We start from the raw sequence: 16842 nt of genomic DNA on the forward strand, positions 1-16842 counted from the left end.
CAGAATGAATTTGTTGTCTGTTTAACTTTTGACAAACGCTTTTTTTATTACTTCGTAAAATAATAAAACTCATACAGTTCACAATTCATCACCATGAACATAAGGTGATATACGCATACTACAGAATATTGGTCTCCCCCAAAGATCGCAACAATGACTGGCAATGCCAAATTATAATTCGGTTGAGCCAAAACTTTATAATACAGACTATAAATGTATTGATAATTTTTTTTTAACCCTTCACAGCTCTACCGTCAAGTAGCACAGTCTTTTTATATGTAAGGTAATAATTATTTACATTTTCAATTATTCTATATCTTATTTTACTGAACTGGTTATTAAGCTATTTTATATATTATAATAAGTAAGTATTTATGTCGGTATTATCTTATACATTATTTACCTTCTCCTTTGTCTACTTTCATGGTTTTTATATCTACTTCATCTTGTATACTAATGTAATTTGTCTTCATATAGTACAATCAACTTATTCTATTTAATATACACTGCTTATCCGACGAAACATTTTGAAGTTATTAAAATATTTGATTTCTTGAAACTATTAACACTATTTATGTTATCTTATAAATATCTTGTAGCCTATATATTAATTTTAATATGTTTAAACTTATTAGGATTGGGACAATAGGCTAGCGGATTGGCAAATTTGAAGTTACCGTGTGTAGGGCACACAATTTATAACAGATGACGCTACTAGCTTAAGTATCTGGAGTATAGGTCACAAATCAGCGTACCGTAGAAATTCCACCAACCATGTCAACCAACTATATTAAAGTCGTTGCAAGGCGTCGAATCGGAGACGATGGCAGGCCTTTCTTACCAGTCCTATTGAAAATCTATGGGGGAAGCACATGTTCTGTAGTGAACGTACCATGGCAAAAATGACGATAATGATTGATCTAAATAGGTGTAAAGAATTCCTTTGCAAAGTAATTGTTATCTATTTAAGATTTAAGATAAAATCTGTCAAAACATTCACGTTGTTCGAAAGAAATTTGATCAAAATCAATTTACTTGACAGATAACTTTGTTTTTTAAGAAACTGCATACGTCGAACTAAATTCTAGCAAAGTAAATAATGATATTTTAATCGTAAAAAGAGGAACTAAAAAATTAAGACAGATATTCGAAGGAGCAAACATACGAAATATATGTGACATGATTGATTTAAATATTTATCTAATAAACCATGTTTTTTACGTTCATATATATATTCTTAAATGATAATCAAAATGAAGTTACTATATTTTATCATATCTTTAACCTGTGTATTTAAAAAAAATACAAATAATTTAAATTTAGAACAGTAAGAGATTGTGTCAAGCTACAAAATAGTTCCAAAAAAAATATAGGAGAAGTAATATTTAAGCGTTGACACTACGTGAGCTATAAGCATAGCATAGCATTTAACATGCTATGCTTATAGCGTTTAACATGCTATTCTATACACCGGGAATTAGTTGAAGTTATTATTTATACATTCACATATCATATATTCGGTGTGAGCAAGAAATCAATATTCGAATTCCTGTATCGATATCTAATGCGCCCGGGAACGTGAGGATATTTTCAATGATCTTGTATCAACAAGTTTTCAAATTACTATCCTATGATATTGTAAAGTATTTTTAAGTAATATGAAGTTTATTAATGAATTTCTTAAATTACTTTATTAAGAATGTTAAAGTAAGTGAACAAAACCGTGTGTAAGAATGTTGTGGATTATTCGTCTAAGGATTTTATTACTGGGGAGTTCAATTTGATTCTAGTTTTGTATTATATTGAACTCCAATATTCTTCTCCTGATGTACACGAATATTAAAAGTAAATGATTTTGTGTATATAAATATGTATATTAATGTATGAATGCTTATAAATGTCATGTGAAATGACGCTGAGTTTGTTTTAGGTTATTTATACTCGTAGATCAGGGCGCGATAGAACCCTCGTAGCCCAATTTGATTCTAGTTTCAATCAATTTGAGCTCCTCCACCTGACATTTTTTTCAAGATATACACAAGTGGTTACTATAAATGATCTTTTTTGGATGATATTAATAAGTAAAGTAAATATATATTAGTTAATATATCAAAACATTTACAAAAATTGTGACCATCTTGTCATCCGTCACAGTGCTTTCGGAAAAAGGAATCCTATGTTTAGCAGTGGACGTCGGTTGAAATTTTACTGATGATGACGATACATTTTCTCCACATTAGGCGGTAAGAGTATGAGATATGTATATGTAATACGTTATTGGATTATAAAATTTTGCTCAATCGTGTCAAAGCAATGTTGGACACAAACGTAATGCTTTATCTTTAGATCTGTACAATTCACTTTATAATAATTACGTTCATAAATCTGACTTTTAATACGAAAATTTGATTAGCGAGCAACATCTACAATGGTCTTATTTATTCTTTATAGGCGAAGCATCTGACCTCTCTCTCGCCTGATCTTAAGCGATCATGAGGTCTAAAATGGTACATCCTTGCCTAGAACTAACCTTTTCACTCATGTCTTGAGGACTACCTAAGTTAATATACCCTGGAAACAATGACGCCGAAGGTTGTTCCACTCCTTGGTTATTCGCACTATAAAAGTATTAGCAAAACGCTCAGTGAGGGTGGGAGGAATTTCAACTGTGTATGTATGTCTGAATCCGTACATCTTGTTGGCTTCCGATGGAAGAAAGAAGATGGGGAAATAATTTGGTGTAACTTCGACGCACTCTCCAAAATTCAATTTGTAGAACACCAATAAACTGGCAACTTTTCGATTCAAGCCTCAAAGTTTAATACTCATTATATTTAGTATAAACAAAAGGTAATTCACATAATCATTATATCAAAATAAAAAATATCATCTGTTATTTCCGTAAAATTGTATAAACACAATAAATTAAGTCATAAACGATTATTTTGATGAGTGTCAATATATTTTTTTTATCAAAATGATAACGACCATTGTAAAACAATTAAATATATCTATTTGATGTTTAAATGTATTGCCTGAAGTGTGGAGTAAGATACGTTCAAAGAAATTACGTTAAAGAGAGGTTAGTCATTATTTTTTAATTTACTTTCATTTCTGTTTCTTTTAGGCAGGATTATAAGCGTTCGCGTGATGGGAAATTAGACGCAATAAATACAAAAATGCTTCGATGGTGCAGTCGATATTTGGAATATAAAAGCTTTAATCTCAAATTCATCATCTTCTCCACCGTTTCCATAATAGGACATCCATACATGGACATAGATCTTCTCATAGAGTTCCAATAAGACCGTTGGAACCTGCTTGCACCCATGTTCCATGTTAAGATCGTCGAAATCATCTTTTGAGGTCTTCTGATCACCTTGTGAGTTCTACTACGGTTGCCTGTACCACGTCAACAATCCATTATCTTAATACAAAAAAATTACCTTGAAATAATTTGTAACTGTTTATTTACTATATATATCCGGAATAGGATATATTTCATGACGACGATAAGTATTATTTTTGAACTTACGATTACTTCACACTTTTTTACATTTATTATATTGTCAAGCGATTGAAAAACGAATTTAGAAATCAAAGAAACCATGTCTAGATCTACGCTAGAAATAAATTAGTAGTAGAATAAACCACAAAACTCGAATAAGTATGTGTGTTTTGTAGCGAGAATATACCACAAAACCTGGATAAGATTGTGTGGATGAAATAGATGGATTGTCATATTTTGGCTCAAATGGCGTTTATTAAAACAAGAGAATTGAATAATTTTAAATTTAAAATCATTATTTGACAATATTTATCTCGACGCCTAATGCAAGACATAGTCCTACCAAAAAGATTTACTGGAGGATATAATTTAATCACTATACTTGGCAGGGTTGGTGATGGCAGTGTAGTATCATGGTACACAGAAAACGCTACTAACCTTCCTTTAGAAACATGTTTGTGAACACTAACAATCTAATAATTAATAGACAAAGTGTGAATTATAAAAGATTTTTTCCTGGAAATCGAACCGGTGCCTTTCGATCACATGTGTTATGTTTATTTATATCAAATGTTTAATACTGCGTTGCGAAATAATCGTGTCATCGCGAGATTTAAATAAGTCAATAATATAATATTTTATAGCTTCATCTACTCAATTAGTTAATAAAAGATAAATAATAAATAAAATAACCAGTAATAAAAATATTGTAACCTATTTTGAAGTCGTGGTCTGTCTGATACGTATGGCTTAGTAATGGCCGCCTCCAACGGTCAACGTAGCTCATTCGACCGAGGCGTGAGAATGAGATTACATCGCGTCAGACGGTTCGCAAAGCGCATGCTGATTCCGAAATGCCTATTCGCGCGTATGAATCATACATAATATCATCGTGGTTTAATATTAGTCTCTAATATTTATAATGTGTTATATGTATAAATTATTTAAAGAGGTAAATGTATAGGTTTTCTTCTTTTCAGCGGATTGAAGCCCACTGCAAAAACCTACGCCTCCGTCAAAGATCACCACGATGATTGGTGTTACACTGCCCGTTTACAGCGACTTTCCGCTACCCTATGTCTTCGGTCCACGTGGTGGGGCGCCTACCCACGCCGCGTCTACCAGCTGGTGATCCTCACTCAAGAAATTTTCAACCCCAACGGCCCTCCGCCACTTCAGACAAGAAATTCTTCGAGCTTCGTCATTTATCTTGGTTCTTTTCCGGATCTCATAATTTCTGATTCGATTTCGCAGCGAAACTCTGATCCTAGCCCTCTCCATTAATCTTTGGGTGAACTTGAGCGACCACGTCTTGGATCCATGTCATCACCAGCAACACACAGTAGTCAAAGACCTTTGTCTGCAAACATTGCGGTACTTCTGGTATAGCTCATTTGTTGTCAGCAATAATCAAAATTCAAAACACTACATATTGAAAATAAATAATTGTTTACGCATATAATGTCACTTTTAATCAATTGTTACAACTGCTAGGTTAGATCAAATTCTAAGTAATAGACTAGTGAAAGAAAAGCAAATGTAGGAAGGTCACAACGAATGCGAAAGGCCTTGCCGTCCCTGATCGGTATCTATCGATAGGCGGTAATTATCGAGGCATTGGAGGCGCGAGGATGGAGGCGCGCTCGCAGTACAGCGCTAGGGTTGTCATATATTTATATTTATTTATATATACAGGGTGATTGGTTAGGTGTAAATGCTTTGCAGGGATGAATGTGTAATTCATTCTTCAGCAAAATACTTTAAAGCTGATCACTCTGAAATATTTTACATGTCCACAGGGACAGATAATAAACAAAAAATAATTTTAATAATTAGTAATCCGAATTTGAAAATCGATCTTCCTTAATATTTTATCATATCGATATTTATAATTTTTGAATCCTTTTTTGGATAGTGTGTTTGATCAGTTGAGAGCAAATGGCTTTTTGAAGCTTTTACTAATCATTCTGTATAAAAATATATCCCTATTTCCCGTAGTTACGCAATAACTTAATTACTACTTCAACAATTTTTATCTTTTTTCAACTTCACTTTACAGAAGATTATAAAAGAGAAAAAAGAAACTTGAAAAAATTTTGAAAGAGCATTTGACAGTTCATCATGAAATTTACCTTTTTTAATAAGGTGTGGTAAAAAATATTTTTAAATTATATATATATCTTTTTCTTATTTTCGAACGATGTTCGTTTCAACACAGACAAACAGAATTAGCGCTATTGCAATGTAAAAAATTCGGATCTTCTTGATCCTGCGAAAGCCACGTTATGTATGCAATATGTATATTCCAAAAAATCAAGCTGTCTCTTAACATTATCTCTAGGTAACATAGTTTTGATTCGTTTATGCTATAAATAAAACAGATATACTCTTTATTTTGAGACGATCTTTATATTTGTTTGGTATTGACAACCCTGACGAACGTTACCGTGGCGCCAAGCCGCAGCAAAATTGAGTAATGAATAATTATTGTGTATTAGTTGAAAACGTTACTACGTTTTGCTAATAGCATATAACTTAAATTAATCAAATGTTATGACAGCACCAGTTAGTGTAAGTGGGACTTACATATTAAGTTATTATTTTATTGTTTAACGTTTAAATGCTAGCTTTATAAGCTATAATTTGGAGATATTGAAATATATAACATACATATATCACTATTAAAATCAAACGTCATTATCATGTCGATAGGCGCCGGCTGCAAAGCAGGCATCGCACAAAGATCGCCACGATGGCCTGTCTTGCTCTGCTCGCATTTAGCGACACCCCTCAACTTTAACAATGTCATTTTAACTATTATCGTATATTTACTCAGCAATTTTTTATGTCATATAAAGGAATTTATATGACGACAAGGATCATACAATGAATATCCAGCCAAAAATATGATTTGAGCCACCAAATTTTTGAAATATCCTATAAGAAATTAGTCATATATTTATGCGTACGTCAGATATTTTTAGACTATATGACATCTTAGAAAGATTCGAGTAATATATGTTAGATGTACGTACATATATCTCCTATAGATTAAAACATCTATTGACTAACATGTTAAAGAATTGACCTTAGCACGCCTACGGATAAATGAAGCATTAATTTCTGGGCAAACATTGAATAAGAGAATTGTTTAACACGATGTTTTCGATCGGGTGGATTTCACGCACGAATCGACACCACGCCACTGCAATGATTGCCACAACTAATTGCAGGGTGCTGAAGTCCACGCCTCTGTCACGGTTGACCTCAGGCACAACGTTCTTATATATTTATCAAATAAATTACTTGATTAATTTGTACTGTTTTACATTTGAATATACCTTAGCCGTAGGCAAGGACGTAATAAATTTATAATACCGCTGATCCAGTAACCTATAATTAATATTATGTATATATATATATATAAATATATACATATGATGTATACATCAAAAAACAATTTTAGCCTTGAAAGTCAGTAATATACAATTATAAATACATTTAAAAAACTTTTAAGTTAAACAAAGATTTTTTTGATACCCATATTGTGGTGGTTGCGGAAAAATATGTACCTAGTCCGCCATATTGGAATGGCCCTTTCATTTGATACCCATATTGAAGGGGTTCAGGAAAAATATGTAATCCGCCATTTTGTATCGGCGGCGATCTTAGATTTATAATGTTATTGATTTTATTATATTATATTGTCATCTAAATTAAACGTGTGTACCAAATTTCAGATCAATCTGACAACGGGAAGGTACTTAAATTTCAATTTCTAATTTTGACCTAAATAAATAAACAAATTTCGTAGGGTCGAACTAACTCAAACCGTTTAAAAACCTATACAGGCGTTCACATGTCATCACTTTAGACGTCATATGTTAAAATATTTTGACATACTTATCTTTAATGATTCTTTTATATTAAGGTTGTTTGGTTATAGACGTAAAAGCCTTAAAGGAGTGAATATATAGCTCATTTGCTGTAATTATTTTATAGTACACCGCATCAAAAATAAATGGTTTCTGAGACAATAAACAACTTTCTTCAATCGTTTTTGAAATTCAGATTTTTACATAATAAAATTAATTAGTATTTACTTTTTGTCCCCGCTTACTTTTAATTCTCTATAGATCAATATCTATCAAAAATTAAAAGTCTGCGGGGTCTTACGCATTTTAATGAAGTTTCAGGGTGATCACTTTACACAGTAAGATTGGAAATAAGTGTAAAAGCAATGCTTTTTAATAAAAATGATAATGAACGTAAAATAACTCGACCATTCTAACTATGGAAAATCTATTTATGACATATCGATAATGATATGGTAAACAATATGTCGTTATAGAGTGACCGGAACCACTGTACCACTGTAGGAATGCTTACGACAAGATAGGGGGAATTTTTTTCCTAGGCCCCCACTTTATAGCACTTTCTTAAAGTAGAGCAATTTCGATACGACTATGGCAGAAATATCCAATTTCCAAAAACTCCTTACTTTAAACAGTGATTCAGTGTTGCCATTCGAACGAAAGTGTATCATGCGAATCTAAAAACAAACCTGGTACTTCCCGATCAGATAGCCAGACTACAAAGCGGCTTATGATTCAGGAATTTCTCTGAAAGACGCCCGAGGAATGAATCAGCTGTGCAATTGTATGATAAAACTTTACACACATCCGTTCAGACCGCGTGGCTCGGAGTGCCAACGGCTGACAAATATCCGATGTTTAATAAATCGATGATATGTTTACGAAACAAAATTTCCCGGCGGTTTTGCTCATATACAAGATGATTGTTTATAGGTGCAAAGGAAAAGTGGTGAATATATACCTTATTTATTGATCTATTTTCTTTCACTTTTAACATACAAGTTACATGATGTAATATGGTATATTTTTTTTAGAAATCGACAAGTAAATAACTTTTGATATTACAATGTCTGCAAGTACAGTCAGTAAACAGTGATTAATTTTAAAATAATATTTTTATTTACTTTAATATAATAATCAGAATTTTGACAATGATTTTTCTTACTATATTATATCTGAAACCATTGATTTTTAGATAAGAGTTGTCGTCGCTTCAACCACTAGACTATGGTTGCACAGACTTATTAAGACTAGGGGCCACTCGGGCAAATCATGAACTGATGGCGGGCCGGCCGCCAGAAGTATAGGTAATTAAATTTTTTTGGTTTTATTCTGGAATAGAATTCAATAGTTTTCGAATGTACTAGAGTATTATTTTTGCTTTCGGCGGGCCACCAGTATTCGACCGGCGGGCCGCGGTCTTCGCATCCATGCACTAGACGCTCACCGTAAGGCCTTCTCCAAGTTTGTTTACGGGGGAGGGTAGGGGTATACCGTAATCGCCAGGTTTGGCAAGCGTGTTGGCGATCATAGTAAGGCACTATGGTGTTGCTGCTGCCCATATCTGGAACCTCTGTATCTTGGGAATTGAACCCATGAACTTTGATCTCAAGTCTCAGTCCAGTCGCTGAGCAACCACTGATCTACTAATTAAATAAGGTACTACCATCAAATAAACTATGCTTTCACCCTATTAAAGTTTTTAGACTTACAATCAATCACCTCATGTAATACCTTATAGTTTATCTAATATCCACTACATAAAAAATAATAAATAAGATATTCAAATAGATATTAATACTGTCGTTTTAATAATTAATGAGAAACTTGAAACATCGATAAAGAATATGACAGTGACAAAGAACCTTCGATAGTTTAACGTCTGTTTTAATTATTTATCAACTAATGTAACCAAATATTGTTTTTCAAATAAAAGGAAAGTGGAAAGAATCTTTGTTTTGATTCGAAAATTTTATTTGGTATTTATATTTTTACTTTTGATTGTAGAAGACAACTTGACACTTTTATGAAAAGATAATATAATAATTATTTTATTCTATAATAATAGGATTTTTGTAGCTTTCTTTCTTTACGTGAAAGTTCGGAAGAAACAGTGAACATAGAAAATCATAGAGCTGTGGTTATTAAAATCGAAATGACTTGTCTAAAAATTTGTAAAATAATTGAGAAGATAGTGGTCCGAATAGTCAATTCTATTTTCAAAATGATGTCTGTCACTGTTGTCTAAAGAACACAGCAGAACGGCTCAGAGAGCGCCTAACGTAGGACCTCATTTAAAGAAGAAGTTCGTGGGCTTCCGAGGAAAACTCGCCTCGGGCCGGTACATATTACTATTTTACCGTATTGGGGGATTTTCGAGCTCCTAGATTGTTTCATTGGAGGTTTTATGGGCTGGCTAGGAGTCCCTACAAGCGGACCTCGGCTTGGACTGTCACTTGTCGACAATACCCGCTTAGTGATCCGAAACAAGGGCCATGAGTGGCCTCGACTTGGCTGATACAAATATACTAAGACTGTAAAAATCTAAGAATAATAAAAGAAGAAATAGACTAGGCAGTTCAGAGAGACTTTTTACTACCAGAAGATATTGAGCTGTCGCATTCCAATAGAAAAAATAAACTATATGTAACATACGACAGAGTGATCACTTTATTTACGTATTAAATGTGAAATAAATACATTTATTTTAATCATTCATCTTTATTTATAGGTATTTATTTACGTTTATATTCCTACAAAAAAAATCGACAGTAGAAGTGTAAATTTGTAAGTATTATGTAAAAATTTAACATAACATCCACATGGCCTCGGTATGCCGAAACAAATCATTAGCGAATCTTGTCGCAACTCCGCGACGTATTTCGCAAATAGACAATTATTGTTTCCACTACATCACTTATTTCAGTCGCCGTTAAATTATGAAAATCAGTAAATATTAGCACTGTTGCAAAAGCACAGCTCAATGCACTGTGGGCGATTTCGAAAGTGTGAACTAGCAAATATTAATTTATCAAATGTAATGTAACATAAACTACCAAATATAATGAAACATTTAATGTATTTTTCTTTTAATATTTATACAGGCTATATGATGGGCAGTGGTATTCCAGCGGTAGAGAACTCATACTTCATACAATCTCATACAATCATTTATAATTCAAACTTTGTGTATTAATTACATAGAGTTACCACTGATCAGAAAAAAAATTTCAGAAGATGGGCAACAGTGTTCTCTGCGCAACATAATACATTACTGCAATCGCTAACCCGCCTACCAAGCCTAGCGATTATGGTTCACTCCCCATAGATGCCTTTGGGGGAGGCTTTTCCTTGCAGTGAGTGTCTATGGTCTAAAAAAAAGAAGGCCATGAATATACTACTCTAGATTTATTAGTTTACTTATATATGCATTTAAGCCATGTCCGCCATTAGATACAGTGTTAAAATTAAAATAATCAAATACATATTCACGATTTAAATACTTATCAAAATTAATTATTGTCCTGTTAAAAACTGGAATGAAAATAACCGTTTGAACTGTTTAAAAAGCTGCAGTTTAAAGTTGTTTATTATCTCTCTTTTCATTAGGCATAATGAAAATATTTTTTTTAATCTACATTTACGATACTAAGTTCTGATCTCTTTTAATAAAGTTATATTATCTGTAATTTTTTATATGAAAAGCAAGTGAAGGATTACTCTTATTTTATTGTTAAAAGTATAATATATAAATCCATTAATACAATATAAATTATATTCCAAAATTATAAAATTTATACTATTAAAAAAATGGATCTTCAGTTTTACGTAAATAGTATATATTTATTAAATGCCAGTAAATAAATATTGAAATATCTTAATTGTGAGCGATTGCGTCGAGTGTGTTATGATTTAAATCAAGACATATTTAAAATCAACATCCACGAGTTGGGTAACATAAAATTGAATATCAAATACATGCATACTTGACCAAGTTAAGAAGCAACTCAATGATAGTAATGACCCATTTAACAAGTGTCGATGAAATAAAGTAACTGGCGCTTTCGAAACACCATTGACACTTCTACACGCTGCTTAACCTGATCTGACAGGCGTTTTGTCAAATGTCAAAGTACGCAGTCGCAATAACACGCACACGATGATGGAATTTAAATATAATATATAATTTAATAGGAATTTAAATATATATATTATTGCGACTGTGTACTTTGACATTTGACAAAACACTTTTATCAAGGATTAATTAAAAAATATTGATTTATTTGTCGACGATGAGTAAATAGATGATGAGATTAACGGATAATGATGCAAAACGTGATAAGGTCAAGTGCTATCCTATCGAGGGTTCTATATATTGTTCTTTAAGATAAAATAAAAAATAAAAAATTTCTATGAGATACAGATAATATATTGCAATATCAATCAAGACTGCTCAAGACTGATCAAGACCCAAAATGACTGTACTGTGAAAAAAAGTATACATATTCGTATCGATATATTTCGTATCGTATTTTTACATTTATGTCACTGCAAGGAGTAGTTAAGAACTTTAGCCGAATTATTTTTCGAGGTAAAAGATATTTTTAATGCTTTTTTGTCCGCCTTTGACCACCAATACTCCTGATGGAAAGCAACACTGTGCTCGAAAATGAAGCATTCAGACTCAGTAGGTCCCTATCCGACCCTAAAAGGACTTGGGTTATTCTCGGTAAATAAGAAAGCCGACTGCTTGGTTTCGGTTGAAGTTGATGCTGGGGGCTTTTACAGCTTCATCGGAACTGAGTTCACGTAACGGAAGTGACCGTGAACTTAAAATATAACAGAAGCTAGGACAGACGCATTCCAGTGGTACAACGACGTTCGATTGTAGTAAACCGCTCTACCCGAGTAGAGCTGTGTGGTGTTGATGTTGTGTATGCGGCTTGGGACGGCAGCGTGGACCGCACGCGAGCCAAGGATGAACCTGGATTCAACCTCGGTTCGCCCATGCTGTTCGCGATTAGGGAATAAGCGGCCGCCCCCTAAGTACGGGTGTTTTGGAGAAGCCGGCAGATCGATATTAAAATTCAGTTTAATACAAATCCGAAAAAAAGTCATCTAAATCTTAAATATATTCAAACTATGAATTCAAATCTCTTTAAGATAATCATAAAAGTGGTTTGAAAGTTCACATTAAGATAAACGTCGTATATATTATCTGCATGTAGTCAAATAATATTAAAAATAAAACATAGCTGCATAAAACGTTTCTTAAATCAATGTTAGTCATTAAATACTATGTTTATCGAAATATAAAAACTAGTTAAACCATTACAAGTAAATTTAAATTCATAGAATGAATTCATTAGCATTTTAAATAGATAAATTTTGTAATGTTCGAATATTATTCTTTATACGTTTACGTGTTACAAATATAGCTTATAATATATATAGCTTTAGCTATATAGCTTTTAACATGACTAACGAAAGTAACAATTTCTTAATAATATTGCAATGTAACTATAACATTTCGCCTTTGGCCATGAAAATAAACATTTCATTTATTGAAATCTTAAAGTAAGTTTGAATCAGGTTAGACATTTAATATTATACTTTTTTCTTCACGAAATTTTTCTCTATTTGTGTCTTTGGCTCTCGTGCTATAAATTGAACGAATTGTCATATTCCGTAATATATAAATTATAAAGATATCAGCGCCGGTATTTAGATAAATATATAAATGGCTATATTTTTCACTGTACAAAGGGTGTACCATATTTACAAAGGGTGCATCTGTTTGCACGATAAGAATCCATGCGATCTGTATAAATCATTGGTGAAAAACCAAAGAATTTATTCTTCGATATTATAACTTCATGTAATTACAACTCAACACAATAAATGAAATAAACTTTCAAATAGCATATGTTAAATTATTAATTAAAAAGGCTAAAGACTAGGCTTTTAAAGGTTAAAATAAATAAAATATGCGCATTAACGAAGCATTGTCAATTTTTTTTATAAAAGACGTCATATATGTGTAGTTTTTGTGGAAAAATCGAAATATCCTCACATAGTTTAAAAGGCATTTTTAAATTCTTTACGGACTTGAAGCAATTAAACGTGTCGTAACAGTGTGTAAAGAAACGCGTCGGATTTAATGGCGCGCCTTAAGAGACATTCGACGGAATACCTTTTTCAAGGGAATATAAATGGTATATTTCCATTTCCTTTAAAAGAAAACTAGTTTTTCAGTACATTTTCAATGCACATGTTAATAATTAACACTCGTTAACCTTGTAAAACTCGTCACTTTTGGGAGACAATCTTTTCACATGTACAGGAACATTGATTATAGGTGTATAAACTTTAAAAGGGGAGAATGTATAATTTTTTGTCATCAAAAGCTTTGATGCTTTTACACATACTTCCAATTAACTTATGCAAGTTGATCAGTGTCAAGTATTTTTAAGTTTTTATACGACTTAGAAATGTATTCCTACAACAACTTAGCCCATTACCAGAGTTCGACTTGACGTTGATTTATGGGACACCTTTTACATTCTTTGTTTTTTTTTAACATTAATAATTAATATGATTAAAAAACTACAATGCGAATGCTTTCTAGGATAAAAATAATGATATGGCATAGGTTTTATATAAGAAAGTATTTCTAAGAGATACCAATGAAGTGAAAACAAAAAAAGGGAGACGTGATGTGTAATCTACACGAAGATATATAAAAAGCACATTATCGTCTTACTTGAACAGTCGGCTTCCTTATTTATAATATTGATTATTGCAAAACAAACAAACAGAAAATACTTAAGTTATCTTTAATACGAGCTCGCTTCGGTTGCATCATGACAATATAATGCAACATATATTTTTTTATTTGTACACACCCGAGAGCAAATCAAATACGGTGTCGGTTCGACCTCTAATGACTTGTTTAAAGAACGTCGATAACTTATAACAATTTAACAACTTAATTTGTCTATCTCCATTCTTAAGTCAGTGTATGATTGCCTTTTATATCAACCATTATATTTATTTCCACACTTGAAACGTGAATGATTATTTCATTTTATAATCATTAGAGTTTATTGGATTATAAATGCATTTGACGAAACATTCACAGATTAAAAAACGTAAAATTTATAATTTAGTTAATTAGTTGTAATACATAATGATTGGTTATTGGTGTTGAAGCATTACAGTAATGTTTCGTAAAAAAAATATATATTATTTCGAAATTTAAAATTGAAACTACAAACTAGATACACGTCGACTAATGCGATTTACGTGTTACAATAATATCGTAAAGAGGCCAGAAATATTTATCATAGATAAAAAGTACCGCCAATACATAGATCAATATGATATATACACTTATCTTTATAAATTAAAATAAATTGCTCCACGTGTAAAACTCGACAACTGCTCAACCATTTCAGTTTTTTTTTTTAATTTTTCATTATCATCTCTTCAGCCATAGGATGCTCGGATGTGGATATAGGCCTCCCCAATAAGACTAGAGAATAACAAGGTCGTCTCTCCGTTTGACTAGTTTTAATAAAAGTCGTCGAAGAAAACCGTGGGGTGTTTTTTATGGCCCCCGTTATTGGGGACCTCTCGTTCACCTATCTTATGTGGGACAGGGACTTTTAATTTTTTATTAATATATTCATACACTTCTATTTATTTTCATTCTCTTCCTTCATATTTCTTATTATCTCTTTTTCTTCTTCATTCTTTCTACAGTTTTCCCAGTCTTTCACTTCCTTTCCGTTATCCTTACATTTATCCTCAGCCAATACATGCTAATTCTATTTCACAATTTAATTTTATTTATTATTTATTACAATTTGGCACCATTTTATTTATTACCCATTTGTATTTTAGAAATTAATAAATTCTTTTACTATTTTGGTGCTTTCTTTACAATATAATTTCTTGCAATATCTGAATCGTCTATATCATATTATTTTTATTTATAGCATTTTTAACTACCTCTTGGCAGTACCCGAAACCGGTAGGAGTCCGGCATAACACTGTCCCTTGCCATTGTCCCATGCAGGATATCTCCATTAAAAATGGTTTATACGAGCCAATAGCTTTTTTCATTATAAATTCTGTCATTAACGATAATAGTCCATAAATAAAATACGACATATGTCAACAAATTAGTATTTCAAAATATTAATATCGATAATTTGAATTACCAAATATGTTTTATTTATGACAATAAGATAATACATCATAGAGTTATCAGGGAAAGGGATCTACGTCTATCGATTTCGTGTAAAGGTCTGACTATATAAAGACGAGTTAAATGACGTTCATTAACAACTGTCGGTTGCGTTAGAAGTTATGCAATGTATAACACGATTTTATGCCAATCGTAATTATCTAAAGGCATTGATGATTGATATTTAAACTCAATGTATATATATATATATATATATATATATATATATATATATATATATATTTGAGAGAATGAAAAAATAAACACTGGTTTAGTAACTAATTCTTAAAAGAATATTTTTGAGAGTAGATAAATATATTATAAGTCTCGTCGTAGAAATAAAGCTGACAGCAATTTAAAGAGAAATGATACTGATACTATTTTTCCAATATGCATATATCTATCGAGTATTATATATGTTACGTATTTTAATAACTTATTTGGAAATTTTGAGAAGAATGAATATTAAAAATTATAAGTACAACTTATTGTCGATAATGATAATGATATGATAAAATCAAAGTATTTTTTAAGTATTACGCAACTTTGAGTGCAACATTGTCCGGTATAAGTCGAAAAATCAAATAAATTCTTAAAACTACTGTCCAAAATTTCAAAAATCCTTACCCGGCAAAGAGCGACGCCAGTGTCGAGTCTGTCCAGAAAGTTCTCAGCCGTGATTCTCAGTTCAGGGTACAAGAGTGTGAGCCACTCAGCAAGATCCTCTTTCATAGCATACAAGTACTCCTCGGAGGACTTGAAGGGCCTGAAAGGCCGGGTCTCCAAAAGCAACGCGCCTGCGCACGCCATCGTTGCGTCTTTTTCTAACGTCTTCAGTTGGACATTACGGGCTCTGAAAAAGAATAATTTTATTAATAACCTTCTTAATCACCGTTAATACAGTTATATTTAAGTTATATATATCGGTTGTCTCAGTAACGATAACATAGCAGGCATACATCTCAACTGAGGTTTACATAATTTAGTACCTCGTTAAGCTAGATCCACGAACCCAATCAGGCTTCAACAAAGTTGTAAAAACAACAACTAACAGAGCTAAATACCAGCATTAAATTTAAAAAACAAAATTATGTAAGAAACGCAACAAAATCGCGGAATTAGTAGTCTACAAAAGTAAATTTATATTAGATTAAAAAAATGTTAATTTGCAAAATGTACTACATGTAAAAGTTAAAATTTTTACTTCT

General features: G+C 31.9%; 1 protein-coding gene across 1 annotated transcript in view; it reads right to left on the bottom strand.

Annotated features, from left to right (window-relative positions):
• The window catches only part of pigs (pickled eggs), a 98333-nt gene that overhangs the window by 62477 nt on the left and 19014 nt on the right, over nucleotides 1–16842 (bottom strand). The window contains exon 2 of the mRNA XM_068767428.1: nucleotides 16262–16487. Within this exon, the coding sequence (XP_068623529.1) occupies nucleotides 16262–16444 (183 nt within the window). The 5' untranslated portion in view covers nucleotides 16445–16487. The remainder of the gene's footprint in view (nucleotides 1–16261; nucleotides 16488–16842) is intronic.

Source organism: Battus philenor, unplaced genomic scaffold (genome assembly GCF_028537555.1).
Source record: "Battus philenor isolate CCGP_79_NKW_IND1 unplaced genomic scaffold, ilBatPhil1.0.hap1 SCAF_23, whole genome shotgun sequence".
NCBI classification, from domain to species: domain Eukaryota; kingdom Metazoa; phylum Arthropoda; class Insecta; order Lepidoptera; family Papilionidae; genus Battus; species Battus philenor.